Here is a 15,090-nt window from a genome sequence, read left to right as displayed (position 1 = left end):
CGGCGCGGGCAGGCGCCCTCGTGGCTCGCGTGCGAGAGGGAGGGGTGTCGCTTAAGGCGGAGGCTTCTAATGGGTAGCGGAGCCCGGTTCCCTCCAAAATGTCGCTGAGAGGACAGTTCCCCTCAGCTTGCCAAATGGCCCAGGAGGAGGGGAGTTGTTGGAGAAACCTCTTCTTACGTGCCTCGAAGAGGGAGTGGTCCGGCTTTTTCGTCGCGCGCGAGTTTTGCGCGCACTGCTGAGGTAATTTATTTCTCTACAGGGTGAATACTGTGGTGCTGCGTGGGTGCTGGGCAAAAATCCCGCCAACGGGATCATGTTGAGTGGAAAGTAAATCTCGAGTAAGTGTGTTTCAAAAGTCTTAAGTATAACCTAATCCTGGTGTCTCTCCTCTTGGGGGGTTTATGATTGTATCACTATTTAGCTGGGAATTGTGCTGCATACACGGGACAGTTTATTTCATGCATTCCATGTGCTTTTGCGTTGTCCGTGGGGCGTCCTCATCCAAGGCTCCATCTGCCCTGTACATTAATGTCGCGTTCGCAAAGTAAAGGAAGGATTGAACTCTGATTAATAAGAGTACACACAGAGGCTTGAACCAGCAAGACTCTGGGAGGGGTGCGTATAATTGTGTCTCTCTGTACTTGTCCGTCAGATCTCCGCAGCCCCTGGCCCAAGCCGTTTTTATTCACAAAAAGCTTTTTACAGAGTGTTCATAAGAACCAATCAGATTTCTTCTGAGCATTCAAACAGACCTCAAGTGTGGGGACAAAGTTAAACTATAAACACTAGTTATCCATGCATACTTTTGGGGTAAATGAATGAATACTACAAAGGAGCGAATACAGCAACCCCGGAGGTCATAAAAAAATCAGTACACATGATAAGAAGGATGGCCAGGAGGACAGTGACCATTATCACCTTAATGTGAAATCTGTTTCCTGGCTCCAAGATTAACATCTAAGATTATATATAAGAAACTACATCAAAGAACCTGCCCACTATCTTTATGGCACAGGATGCCTGCCTGGCAAAGCAACTGCTGCGTACGTGACATGTGGGGAAGAGAGGAATGGAACAGGGGTGCAGGGGTGTAGATTGATCAAGAATCATATAAAAATAGTTTAAACCCAGTCAACGCAATGCTTTCATTGCTGACACAGATGGCTTAGTCTATACTTGCTATAATTCCTCATAGCAATCCCACCTGATCACTACATCTCTGGATATTTGCACTCCTACATCTCACCGTTTTTTATTTTTTATTTTTTATTTATTGTGTACAGAGACGCTTAAGAGAGGAGAGGCATTGCGTCCTCATAGTCTTCCTGCATGTGTTTCTGTATCACATAAAGATCTCTAGCAGACATTCCTGGAGGAGGGCGTGGAAAAAATGTAGTGCAGAGAGAGAACAAGGAAGGGATACATTGTACATGACCCAGGTTCGAAACCACCCAATCTGTGGTAACCAAGACCACAGAGCGTCCCACCAGGAGGGAAGAACATCCCATGTGATGATGTGTGCTAGTGCTTGCAACTGATCAGTTTGATTTTGCACATGGTAACTATTATCAGTCAAATTAAAACAGCAAAGATTAGACACAACTTGACATCCTAGATGTTGGCGTAGCAAGAGATAGTCGACAGAAGCTTTCAGTGTAATAACAGCTTCTCTTAAAATCTTCTGTTCTTGATTTAAAAGAGCTAAAGCACGTGAGGTATGTTTTATAGATTTTGTCAAAGAACAGGTCAGGTGAGCATTGTATATAGCCAAAGCAGGGACTCCCACTAAGGAAGCAGCCAAGGAAGTATACTCTGCTTTGGAAAAAAGCTGTAGATTGGAGTTACGCATGTCAGTTAAACTTTCAGCATGATGTTGAGGGCGCTTTGAGTGCTGCTGCCTGTTTTTTTCTAAAAGTGAGCTACTAGGCATAACTACCGTCAATCGGCTAAGGCAACATTGAGCATCAGATAAATTGGCGGGAATGTAGTTATAACTTCTTTTGATTACACATGAAAAACCAGTTATCTGGTAAGCGCACATGAGCATAATTAAAAGCAATCTGCTGAACACGTGAACAATTCCAAGTTAGCCTTCCTGTGTCCAGACAGTGAGTTGCTTTCTCACTGCAATTCACAAACTGAGCACAAGAGGTGTCTGGCGGTGCTGCAACTCTAGGTGTGTATAATGTTATTGTATCCAGGGGTAACTTTTGTGTCACTGTTCCCCAATCATGGAGATTGGTATAACTTATGATACCTTCAGGAATCCATTTAGAAAACCACTTTCCCATGTGTGTGGCATGTGCCATATGAAAACTGTGTATAAACAGGAATCATACAATTTCCTAAGGTAGTGTGCATATCATATGTTTCACTCAAACAAAAAAAGAGAGACAGTAGGAACTTTAGCTAAACACATCCACATATTATAGCTATGACTAGAATAAACGTCAGGAGAAGATACATACATTAAGTACTAGATATCAAGAAAACAAATAATATACATGTAAAAATCAGCATAGAGTTCATATGTAGTTGAGTAATTAGAGCTACTAAAAAAATCTCTGGTGCTTCTGGAACATCATGACGCTAAAATCGTGTCCTGGCATCAGAGGTCAAGGTCTTCAGCATTCCCCATGTCGCCTTCGGGCATCCCTCAGCCTTTCGAGGATGAGGATGGACACAATGGACTTTCGCACGGGGCTGCTGAGCCTGTAGATGCGGAGTCAGGGTCATGGTCCTTGCAAAGTCCAGAATGAGATTCTGCAGGCCTTGGTGTCAGCGCAAGTCTTGGCCTATAGGGATAGATACAGCGACCTGGAATCCACACAAGACCTGAGGAAGGGCATCCTGCCCCTAGGTAATTAAAGGAACAGGTAATCAAAGGAACAGGTCCCTCTCACTGCGGGTTGGGGAGCTGCTGTTACGTCACTAGAGGGCGTTCCAGAGATACCTCTTCCCTACAATAGCATTTCATAGGAGAAAATTTATTAAGAAAGGAAACAGTTAATTGATTTAAGGTAAAGAGAACAGGAGTTAAGGCGCAGGAAGGACATCCATCAACAATATCCTTAGCTTGCGTCAAAGGAATGAAAAAAATATGTTATCAGCTGCATAATTCCCTGATGAAAAATTGCATGGGTATCAATTGCATTAGAAAATAATGGACAGAATGATTTCAGAGCAGAATCAGCATGTTGATTTCCTTCTGAAATTATATCTTTGAAATCCTGTATGGGAGAGAATGTGAGAGCAAACACGAGCAGCATAAAAAGGCGCAATTCTATGTGTTAAGAGATATTTCAGTATCAAGAACAGAGTAGATTAAAATGTAGCATAGGAGAAAGATAGGAATTAACCAAATGTGATAAAAAGATATCCCACTTCACACAAAAATCACTAAATGCAATGGAAGTGTGTAGGCTGGTCTCTGTCAGTTTTCTGATTAGCTGCAAAAAAAAATTATGCCAGTTATCTTCAGAATCCTTATACATTAAAACATTCTAGAGGTGTTGAATAGGAACCTGTTTTTGGACAGAAACCAATTTTCAGGGTACCTGTTGAATTAAAACTAGGCATGAATCTTTAGGAGGGTTAAAATAAACTATCTCAAGTTAGTCAGTAAATGCAAACAGATAGGAAAGAGAAGAACTCATTAAGGACTCGTGTTCCTGTTTAGAAAAAAGCAAATAACAAACAGCAATATCAAATCCAGTGTTAGGCAAATCAGTGTGTAACCACTCTAAAAAATCACTATTCTGTCAGCAGTGTCTGGAGAAAAAAGTAGTCCTGTGGGTGAAAACATTGTATTAAGGAGAATCATGCATATGAAGTGACTCCAAAACACTGCAACTCCTGCAAAGTAAATTCATTAGGAATTTTAAGTTCAGGGAGGAAAGGAGAAAAAACAGTCTGCAACAGGTGATGAAGAATGAGTCTCACTGTCTGAGGTAGAATCAGACCTGTATGCTATGTCTTAATTTTATAAACCACCATAGGGAACTGGAACTGAAAAGTAGCAAGTTCTGCTGTCAGTAGATTCAAACCAGCACTGCCCTTAGCGGCATGGCGCAGATTTGTCACAGGAGACAGTGTGATAAAAGCAACTGTGTTAGAAGAGATAGCTGTTGCTTCTAATTTAGCTTCAGTAAAAGACTGACAATCAGCTGGCACAACAGTCTTTGTTCTCCCATTTAAACTCAGGCTGGAAGGCCATCCGTCGTGGCATTGCCTGTCTTTAGCAGGATGCACTGAAGGAGACAAAGCTGCTGCTAGGTGGGCAGATTTGTGAGTCTCGGTGTCAATATTCTGGCAAGGCTTACTCATTTGAGCAGTCTCTGTTTCTAGGTTCTGATACATTGCTTTAAGAGCAGTCTTGCAATCAGCATTTTCATTTTCATAAGCCAATTGTTTCATTGAAGGTTCAGAGGCCTCAAGGTTTGGAATTAAAGTACTGGCTTCTCTTAGCCTATCAAGAATGCCATGCAAGCCATTTTCTGTCACACTTCGCTTCAATTTGTTAAAAACTGTGAAGGGCAATGATTCACGGGCTCTCTGTTTCTGTGCATTCTGAACAACAGGACAGACTGACAATAATGGTAAGGTGTCAGCTGTTTTTTCTTCACTGCTTCCTTCTGCCATATTTGGAATAACCAATTTTTGCACTGTGGTCTGAGCCCCTTGCGGGCATTGGTCCACTGAAGGTGTCATGGAATTTACATTTGACCCAGGCAAATCTTTGGCAAAGGAAGGTGCAATGGAATTACCTTTGGCATGACCTCAGAGTCCTCAGAGAGAGGCTGGAAATCTAGAGGCTGAGATGGAGGAAACAATATTACGGTATTTTTAAAATCAGCTAGGGGTTGCAACAATATGGGAACATTCATAGAGACAACTGGTGGTTGGAGCAAAGGGTTAGAGAGCTTTCCAGCTGCGTCTCTACACAAACGCCAGGTGTGCAAGACTTGTAGAGATGCCTCAGGATGTGTATGGAGTGCATCTCCCAGCTCATTCCATTTCTTAATGTCATAAGTACCTCCCTCTGGAAACCAGGGGCACAGTCTAGCAATCTCTAACAACAATTTTTCTACTAGGGGTGCTAAATGCTTATCATGCCCTGCTTGAGCTAGCAAAAATAACAAATTATTCCTATGCTTTTCCTGCACTTGTGAAAGTGTGCTTCCCATGATCTCACCTGAAGGGTAATAGAAGTGCGTCTTTGGGGCTTGTTCTGAGCGAATGAGATCCTAAGTCCGGGAATCGTTTTGCAGGAGATGATCCACCGCGACCGAGGGATAGCAGGTTGCTAGCTCCGAAGGGAGTCCAATCCTGGAGGTTTCCTTTTGCCGAGGTTTCCTTTTGCTGTGCCTCAAACACTGAGGTTTTCTTTTACTAGCCTCAAACGTTTCTTTTTTAAGTTTGCCTCACATAGGGCACCACTATGTTGTGTTCGCAAAGTAAAGGAAGGATTGAACTCTGATTAATAAGAGTACACACAGAGGCTTGAACCAGCAAGACTCTGGGAGGGGTGCGTATAATTGTGTCTCTCTGTACTTGTCCGTCAGATCTCCGCAGCCCCTGGCCCAAGCCGTTTTTATTCACAAAAAGCTTTTTACAGAGTGTTCATAAGAACCAATCAGATTTCTTCTGAGCATTCAAACAGACCTCAAGTGTGGGGACAAAGTTAAACTATAAACACTAGTTATCCATGCATACTTTTGGGGTAAATGAATGAATACTACAAAGGAGCGAATACAGCAACCCCGGAGGTCATAAAAAAATCAGTACACATGAAAAGAAGGATGGCCAGGAGGACAGTGACCATTATCACCTTAATGTGAAATCTGTTTCCTGGCTCCAAGATTAACATCTAAGATTATATATAAGAAACTACATCAAAGAACCTGCCCACTATCTTTATGGCACAGGATGCCTGCCTGGCAAAGCAACTGCTGCGTACGTGACATGTGGGGAAGAGAGGAATGGAACAGGGGTGCAGGGGTGTAGATTGATCAAGAATCATATAAAAATAGTTTAAACCCAGTCAACGCAATGCTTTCATTGCCGACACAGATGGCTTAGTCTATACTTGCTATAATTCCTCATAGCAATCCCACCTGATCACTACATCTCTGGATATTTGCACTCCTACAATTAAAAGTTGTATCATACCACTTGAAACATGGCTTCCCCCAAAGAATCTTGGGACCTATAGTTTAAAGGTGCTGAGAGTTGTTTGGAGGCCCCTAGTCTCTTCACTGATGGTACCCAAGTGGCAGCCCATAATTCTCCCCATTTAATTTATTATGAGGAATTAGAAGGTGAGGAAGTCACATAACTGTGGACATAAGTGCCTTAGTGCACTGGTGGCCTTTTTAAAAAAATGTGTGACAATATTTTGCTGGGTGCGCTGTCTATCACCGTCTACTGTGTTACGATATGGATGCAATGCAGCTGCAAAGTGCTAGCTTGAAAAGTAAACATGATGGGACTGCCATGGGAATCAGAGGGAGAGTCTATTCACAGTGCAAAGCACCGGAATTAGCTCAGAGTGTAATATGAGCTCTTCCGTTTATTCCTATCCAGGAAGTGTTTGTCTCTTCACTGCTGGAGCTTGAAGAGAGCAGTCATGTTTTTTGTAATGCTGCAAAGACAGAAATAAAGGCATGTAAATACGTTTCTGTCTATCTCTTTCCCCTGCCCGGGGGGGGGCAGGAAAGAGGGGTGTGTTCTTCTCACGTTTGAGAAGAATCGCCGATCGAGACCTTGCCTGCGCCTGCTGGGGAATGCAGCCAGGGAGGTCAACAGGGAATCAAGCCGGGTGCCTGGGAGAGTTGCCAGTTTCTCCTGATAAGGCCTGATATCCCGACATACTGTTGTTAGTGAGGCACTTCTCAGTGCTGAGGCTGAGGATGGCGAAAAATAATTTTTGTTTTTAAATTAACCTGTTTTGTGCAAGTCTGGTATGTTGGAAAACTTGTATCTCAGAAATAATTTTTAAAAATTGGTCAGGCACAAATGTAAACCAATATCTGCATGCATGCCCATAATAGACCTCAAGTTTCCAGAACTTGGAGAGGATGGGCTACAGCAGGTGGGGCACGTGTACACATGCACTTTATCCCAGTTTTGTTTAAGTCTGGCAGATTGTAAAACTTGTAACTCAAAAATGGAAAAAAAGGCCACAGGCAGGTAAACAAATGCTTGCACTCATGCCTGCAATGGACCTTGGGTTCAGAAAGTACTAATTGTGGGGTGAGAAAAGCAACACAGAGTTCAGATGTATCCCATCAAGCACCGCCTGCTACTGTGGATGACAAACACTATGACAGAGTTTAGTTGAAAGTGCATTTGTAAGCAATATTGTTTAGTTGAAACAGGTGCATAAAGACAGTAATATGTTAGCATTTCTAATATGGGTAGGTAATCTGTTACTGTGTGGGAGTATACATCTGGTGGTTTAACCCTAGCACCTGTGGAGATCTTTAGGCGCATCTGATGACTAAAATATTCACATTCAATGTGCATAGTGCAATGAGGTTGCTGAGCAGCACAGAATGACTTGGGAGTCTATTGAGTTCACAGGACCTCAGGGAATTAGGAGGCAATAATGAGACGATGTCAGGAGAGAGGGGATAGAACATGGAATAGGAGGAATATAAAAGGAAGCAATGTAATAGGAGGCTTCTAAGGCCAAGGAGAACACCCTAGTACTGATTAACGGAGAATCAAATGGCATACAATACCTGCTATGCTGATTCCTTAGCTTTGACTGCATCGTGGCTAACCAGAGGTTGAAGACTCAGACATAACGAACTTATGTGACGTGTTCCACTAGCATTTATTTAAGTTAAAGAAAAAAGCATATACATTATAGTTATTTTAACCTGTTTTATTAACAACAATATGGATTCAGTTTATCATGAAATTACAATTAACATTGTATTCTAATATAATGGCTTAAGCCATTTTAGCATCAGTGGAAATGTCCCTTATATTTTTCCATTACTGTCATACAACCAACCTTTAAGCACTTTCCCCTCATATTTTAGCCAGTTTTAGTTTCTCATAACACACCCAATGGCCAAAGGTTTTGTTTGTGGAAGTATTCCATATCTGTTTGAATTACTGGAAATTTTATGAAAACCTAGGAAACAATTTAAATAGACATAGCAATTTTTGACGTTGCAGTCAATTTGAACAATATTAAAACAATTTTGTGGTAAAGAAGGGAGCTGAAGCTCAGAAAGGCAAATCTAATTATTCTGCAAATAAAGCCAATGAAGTTAACAGAATCACACCAGGTCAAAATTGGTCTTCTTATGGTTATTTATTAAGGCCCCAATTCTAAAAACAAAAAAAAAAACATTCTTGTGTGTGAAATGTTCATATATTTAGGATGGACTAAGGCTGTAATTCTAAGTACATTCACAACAAAATCTTATGCATTGCAATCTTATGCATTCAGAAGCAAGTAAGTCCCCACTGGCCCAGTTCACACATAAAACTAAGCCAAACCATGGCCAAGCATGAAAGAGTGAGTGTGTAGGTATTCACAATAAAAATCAGTTACTTCACTCCTCGGTCCTGCTGCTGTTCAGAACTAAGCCATAGTTTGGCTTAGCAATACAGCATGTTGGTTTGTCTCTTACAAACCTCAGAAGATAAGCCAAGAACAAACCTTAGCTACAGCTCACGGTCTGCATAGGATGATACAAACCATGAGCCTGGGTTTTGGCATAATGCCAAGTCAACATGGCTTTGCTCTGGGTAGCACAACAGCAGGACAATTGTGGGATGGGGGAAGCAAAATTGTTACTGTCTTTACTGTATCAAGATGTCCACACATTCATGTTTAGGCATGCTTTGGCGAATGAGTTCAACAGGGCTTATTCCAATGTAAGTGTATAAAAGCTTGTAACTTTAGGGCCAAACTACACATTACATACACATTAGCCCAGTATCTCTTTTTTCGTTTCCCTCTTTAATAAGCTACCTCATGAGGGAATTATTGAGAAAGTCGAAATACCAGGCAGAAAGAGTTAAGCACTGCCTCCCCACATCACATTCATTTTTCTGCTCAATTATACATTCCAGTACATCTTGTAGAGAACAAGGGCAGCAGGCTATCATATACACCTTTGTGTGATGTAATTTGGCCCTTAATAGAAATAATTCCCATTGAATACAGCACTTATACACCATGCTTCAGCTTGCTTTTGCTTATATATTTCATTTTTCTTTTTGCTAAATTTTACTGTGCTTTAGCATAATGCTTTTCTTTATCTGCTTTCTGTTACTACTTGTGCATTAATTTTTAGAGTCAACGTGACATCTGGATTAATTTAGGGAAGTATTATTTTCCTCAGGAAATAATTGGAACAATGTCATTCACACTTTAAACAGATGCTTAGGTAAACTTGGAGCTCAAACCTGCATTTTCTTAACCTTGACTTGTTGAGGTAAGCTAACAGAATTTTTGAATAGTTCAGAACTACATATATAAACTCATGGGCAGTACAGTTTTATAAAGTGTTTTGGATTGTTTTGTCTGTTCAGATGGACAGAAGCAAGTGCCATTGTATTTAATGACAGCAGTCTGTTTAGGTATGAATATCTCATACACATTTACTGTGGTTAGTGTGATATACTGATTTCTAAGTTTGAACACTTATCTTTATTTAAATAAAACTATATCATATGAGCAAGAAGAAAATATATATTTTAGATACTATCATCAGAATTATTATTATGTTCAGTTCTTTCTTCAACTTGGAACATGTGACATGCCTATGAAAATAAAATTAATCGTTTACATTGTAATCCTCAAATCGTTCGGAAGGATCAAATTATTCCCTCCTGTTTTGTTGTTTTTACAGCTTTCATATGCTCTAATACACAGGGAGATTGACAGCTCTTCAATGAATAACAATGGAGAAGTTCATTCTGTCCCTGCTCCTACACTTCATTATCATTGTGATGAGTTCAGTAGTATTCAACATGAAAATTTGGTAATTATTTCAGCAGGAGGAAAGATGACCCACATGCTATGTTGTGCATGTAGGAACTCCCATTGATGATATATGAAATCCACACTTGAACATTCATATTAAAAATCAAAACCTTCACATAATTGTTTTTTAAAATGTACCAGTGTAATCAGTGTAACAGTAGAAAAAAGACCATGTACATTTAGAATAGCATTTGTAAATCCTGCCAGTGCAAAGGGGTGTGTGTGTGCGCTGGGGATGGAGTGAGAATACGAATTGTTAGCTGTAACTTTGCAAAGGTATTCCTGATTTGTATGTATTTTGAAAGTAGCCAACTTTCAAATTATGTGCATAATTAAAACAAGGAGGACTCAAGCATGCCCTCTGATTAAGGCAAAAATAGCAATTTCTGGTAGGTGAATCATCTAAGCCAAGACAACCATAGTTGTCTTGTAGTAGCAACCCTCTCTAACCCATAGCTGAAATGGAGCTCCATTTAGATGCTGTTGTCTCCATAGACGTGATGGAATGATATTGCATGTTCATCTATTTAAAATGGGAAGCAGGTCTAATTATTTGTACACGTGTTTCTTGCCTTGTGCCTTTTGCTCTAGCTCCTTTGTTAAGCTAGACTTCACATAAAGCACAAAAAGGCACTATTAAACATTCAATACATAAAATAAAGGTCTATTGTCTGTATTCTATTTTTTTTTAATAGGGAAAAATAGCTTTGGCTGGATAAACTGCAGATATCTAAATAAGGAAGTATTTAAACTCTTGTCTCGGAACTTGTTTTGACAGAAGTATATTTTATATAATAGAGGAAGGAGTGACAGGCATAAACTATATGCTCTTCTCCCTTCCCCCCATAGTTTGCAACAGATGCAACTCATCAACACACCTCTTTTTGCTCTGCTTTTGACAAGTAGATGGGCAGAAATGATCTGTTGGGAGGACAAATTTTGTTTAGGCACCTCCAGTTGCCTCCTTGTAAATATATTTTGCTTAGGTGCCTCCTTGTAAATATTCTGGAAAATCTGTTTTTGTTCACATAAACATTTTACAGCCATCAACTTTCAGCAAAAATTATACAGCAAATTGTAATGGTAAACTGTAGAAAATTATGTGGGAAGTGAAAGACAGCCATGTGCTTCAGTGTGCCTTCTCTTTGTATTTACCATGAGCTTTGACCAAGCAAAAGCTGCAGAACAGCATTAATCATCTGCAGGTATCATATGAATGACACAGTATAAACAATTTACAATTTGTTTGTACTTTCACATAAGATTAAGAGGAAACATCAAGAAATTTATTTTGTATAAAGAACAATGGAGGCAGAAACTACAACAGATGTAGAGTAAACAGTTCAAATTGTTTGCAGTACAATCTGCAGCATTTAACCATGATTAAGACTCTTGTGACATTTTTATGTATAACATCATTCTCAGCAGGGCTGGCTTGTAAACGATCACATGCTCTGAGTGAGCTAGTAGTGGCATCCTTCAGTTTGCGGAATGCCTTTGGAATCGCTAGAGAAGGTTGAGCACAGGACATCCTGCTCATGAGCATACACAGAATGTATATTTCGGAGGGGGGGGATATAATAAATAGAAATATTTGTTACCAATGGGAAGTGAGATTGGAATGTGCTTATAGGCTTTTAAAAGATTTCTGTGGCAAAGCTTAGGTATGACATTGTAAATATTTACTAGTATTGTTGCTTCATATTAGTCTTAATAAAATTTGGGAAGTAAAATACATTTTTTTGGGGGGGGGGGAAGAAACTTCAATTTCCTGGAAGCTGTGAATCACAAACCTCTGTGGATAGAGTTTGAGGACAAAGACTGTTCTGAAACATCTATTCGAAAGTCACACCCGTTTCTAGGTTCCCATTGTTAAAACCTCTACAGGCAGTTCTGTAAACCTTTCTTTTTTCCCAGCACACCTTCCAAGAACAAATACTTGGAGGATCTGACAGGTAGTCTTCACTGTCAGATGATTTGTATTTCCTTAGTTTTGTGGGGAGGACAAATGATTAACCCTTCATTCCTTCTTTTTATCTACATTTTTTTTTACCTGTGCTTGTGCATACTCTTTTTATTTTTTTTCTTAACTCTTGAAAAATAATTATTCTATTTTCTCCCTGTTCTACTTTCCACTGTTTTTCTTTTATCTCTCCAACCTCATACAGTACTTCTTCTATTCTCCCTAATCTTTGCTTGTGCTATCACTCAGCCTCAGAACTTGAGGACTGACTACATCATAAAAGGAGAAGATATTACATCTGAAGCAAGCTTCTGTTTCTCCCTTGTAGAGATTTCTGCCAAAATTCTTCAGATTCACAAGAGGACCATCAATATGTTCAGAAAGTTTGAGACAAGAGAAAAATTCACATTGAAGGTCATCCCTGATAACTTGGAATTGTGTACATTTCATAGCAAAAAGGGAAAAAAGGTCAGTCCTAACCTAAAAAAAGTGCTGTGCAAAATACTTTGTCTCAGTCTTATATCTCCAAAGAGATACAGACACTAAGGAAGCTTGCAACTAGCAGCCATTTCTAATATTTTATTATGGGTGTTCCTTCGTTAGCAGCTGCATATAGTAGTTTTTGTTGCAAACATAAGTGGTCTAATTCAGGGCAAATATTTATTTTAACCAAAAGCAAAGTGCTTTTATTATCTTGAGAATTTTACTTGCGTACTTTAGAAACATGGTTTCTACATGTTCAGATCTGTTGTTTAATAAACCTCTAGCATTAGTTTTGTAGATTACTCATTTATACCTACTGTACTAAATGAAAGAACCAATGTACTGCAGATATAAATTGAATTTTTCCATCTCCTAAACATGCATTTTCATGCAACTAAAAGATATGGACTCATACAACTGCCTTTCTTTCTGATTAATTTAATTTTTTAAAAAATCATTAAAAGGGCTTTCAAAATAGTCCATGCTCTGATATGTATGACTGAAAGGATTACTCAGCATGTGAACAAAATCCACAAAATGCTATTTAAGTTTGACATGAGGCAGGCTGAGAGCATCTGCACCATCCCCTGGCTTGCAAATGCTTTGAGATGATCTTGACATTCCAGTCCTTAGAGAGTCTGTAGAGAGAGTTGTTTCCACTAATGGGTGGGAAATGCCTTCGAAAGTCTCATTTTCTCTCTCTGCTTCCAATTCTTCATCAGTTATAAATAATTTTGATTCCCTCCATCGGCTGTATAATTCTTGACTACCTCTTGAGCTACTGGTGTCGCTGCCAGAAATCTGTACATTCAGTTCTTCGGCTGTTGACTGTATAAGGTTTTGAACAGATAGCGATTTCCCTATATCCATTTGTACTATTGGTTTCACTGAGACCAAGGGTTCCCCTTCTGTATCAAGGCTTTTTCTCCATGAGAGATCCTTTGTCACACTGGACTGTGCAATTTGTCCATTATCATTTGAAGCAACAAGGCAAGCGGTGACATCAGAAGTATTTTCCTGTGTGCTCACGGGAATAACATGTATAGGCTCCAGCCTATTGTTATGCTTTACTGATGAAAAAGGTGGTATCTGTAACGTTGTAGGTGTTGTTGGCTTAGATGTCTGGTGTATTTGGTTTAGTGCATTATTAGCTGATAGAGTTGCAGGTCCATCATTTGGCACCTGTGTGGCTTGACTATGCATAGTTGGACTAAACGCATAGTAAGCTTGAGGGTTAAATTCATTTGGTGTCAGTATAAGCTGTAGGCCACATGGCATGTTGACACTGGCTGATCTGGTAACACATCCACTGGTCTGGGCAGAGCTAGACAAATCTTTACTATCTACAGGGCTTTGATAATCAGAAGTTTGATCACATTCAAAAGTTGGCATTTGAAATGAAGCCAAAGTCAGTGCAGACACAGATCCTTTCTTCAAGACCTGTTGGTAGATATCTAGCAGTGAGTCTAATTTTGACTCTATGGATTGAACCTGGCGGTGGAAGAAGAAAATTGTCTATGAATACCAAATATTATAAACCAAGCATACATATATAAATAATCATAGAATATTAGAGTTGGAAGAGACCCAAGGGTCATCTACTCCAGCCCCCTGCAATGCAGAAAGCTCAGCTAAAAACATCCATGACAGATGGCCAACCATAATATCTGCAAAGAAAGGCAAGTTAAATTTTGGTGAAAAATGAATCCATTCAAGTAGCTCCAGTGAAATTTTACCCAAATGTATGGATCTTGTGGAAATATTTCTGTACAGCACTTATGCTATGACTACACTTTTCTAGGCCAGTTCTATTCACTTAAAACTGGCACAGTCCCACTGACACAACAAAGAAGAATAAAAGTACAAAAAGCCACTGACACCTTAGAAGAATAATTTTGCACACGAAATGACTTTGGTGTAGATACCAGAGGAAATTATTTTACCTTCCATATATCAAACATGTTTTAAATTACTGAAATAGTGATCAATGAAATAAAATGGGACTTGTGATCTTTGAGAGTCATGTTACCTGTTTTTCCACCTTGACTACGCGTCCTAGCATGCTAAGGTCATCAGCTGTCTCATTCTCTGCAGTATTTTTCTCTCGACTTCTTTTATCAGAGGCAATTTGTCCCCTTCCAAGAATCTGGTCAACCCTGCAAGGTAGTTAAATATACAAGTGTGCAAGATCACTTCAACAGGTAAGAGTACTTTCATTTTGACCCCACAAGCAGAATTTTCATTTTGGAATGAAGGTGCATTCTAAAAAAATGGGTATAGATTCTGGCTATGATGAAGGGCTTTTTTGTTTCTACTGCACACAGTGATTTCTCCTTTCAATCAAATGACTGTCAATTTTATCTTTTGAGTTGGCCAGTTAACTATGGGGGAAAAAGGGAAGTACAGTGGTACCTCGGGTTACAGACGCTTCAGGTTACAGACTCCGCTAACCCAGAAATAGTACCTCGGGTTAAGAACTTTGCTTCAGGATGAGAACAGAAATCGTGCTCCGGCGGCAGCAGGAGGCCCCATTAGCTAAAGTGGTGCTTCAGGTTAAAAACAGTTTCAGGTTAAGAACAGATCTCCGGAACGAATTAAGTACTTAACCCAAAGTACTACTGTAGTTGCCTAG

At 39.8% G+C, this 15,090-nt stretch overlaps 1 protein-coding gene and 1 long non-coding RNA gene across 12 annotated transcripts in view; one reads left to right on the top strand and one right to left on the bottom strand.

The window, feature by feature from the left end:
* The first annotated feature begins 30 nt into the window (after positions 1-30).
* Positions 31-15,090, top strand: part of LOC309339359 — a 38,177-nt gene continuing 23,117 nt past the window's right edge. For 7 of the 8 annotated variants that reach the window (XR_014155230.1, XR_014155231.1, XR_014155232.1 and 4 more), the window contains exons 1-2: positions 7,883-12,443; positions 14,580-14,659. This is a non-coding gene — a long non-coding RNA (uncharacterized lncRNA). Of the gene's footprint in view, positions 221-7,882; positions 12,444-14,579; positions 14,660-15,090 lie in introns of those variants that run through there. The other variant, XR_014155229.1, reaches the window with a different exon arrangement.
* KCNQ5 (potassium voltage-gated channel subfamily Q member 5) overlaps positions 12,881-15,090 on the bottom strand; it is a 255,585-nt gene continuing 253,375 nt past the window's right edge. For all 4 annotated transcript variants that reach the window (XM_081857003.1, XM_081857006.1, XM_081857004.1 and 1 more), the window contains 2 exons: positions 14,488-14,614; positions 12,881-13,949 (listed from right to left, as the gene is read on the bottom strand). In XM_081857003.1, the coding sequence (XP_081713129.1) occupies positions 12,999-13,949; positions 14,488-14,614 (1,078 nt within the window). In that variant the 3' untranslated portion in view covers positions 12,881-12,998. The remainder of the gene's footprint in view (positions 13,950-14,487; positions 14,615-15,090) is intronic.

Source organism: Podarcis erhardii (genome assembly GCF_964252035.2).
Source record: "Podarcis erhardii genome assembly, chromosome: 3".
NCBI classification, from domain to species: domain Eukaryota; kingdom Metazoa; phylum Chordata; class Lepidosauria; order Squamata; family Lacertidae; genus Podarcis; species Podarcis erhardii.
The sequence above is the reverse complement of the archived record's forward strand: the minus strand, read 5'-3'. Positions and strand labels throughout refer to the sequence as shown.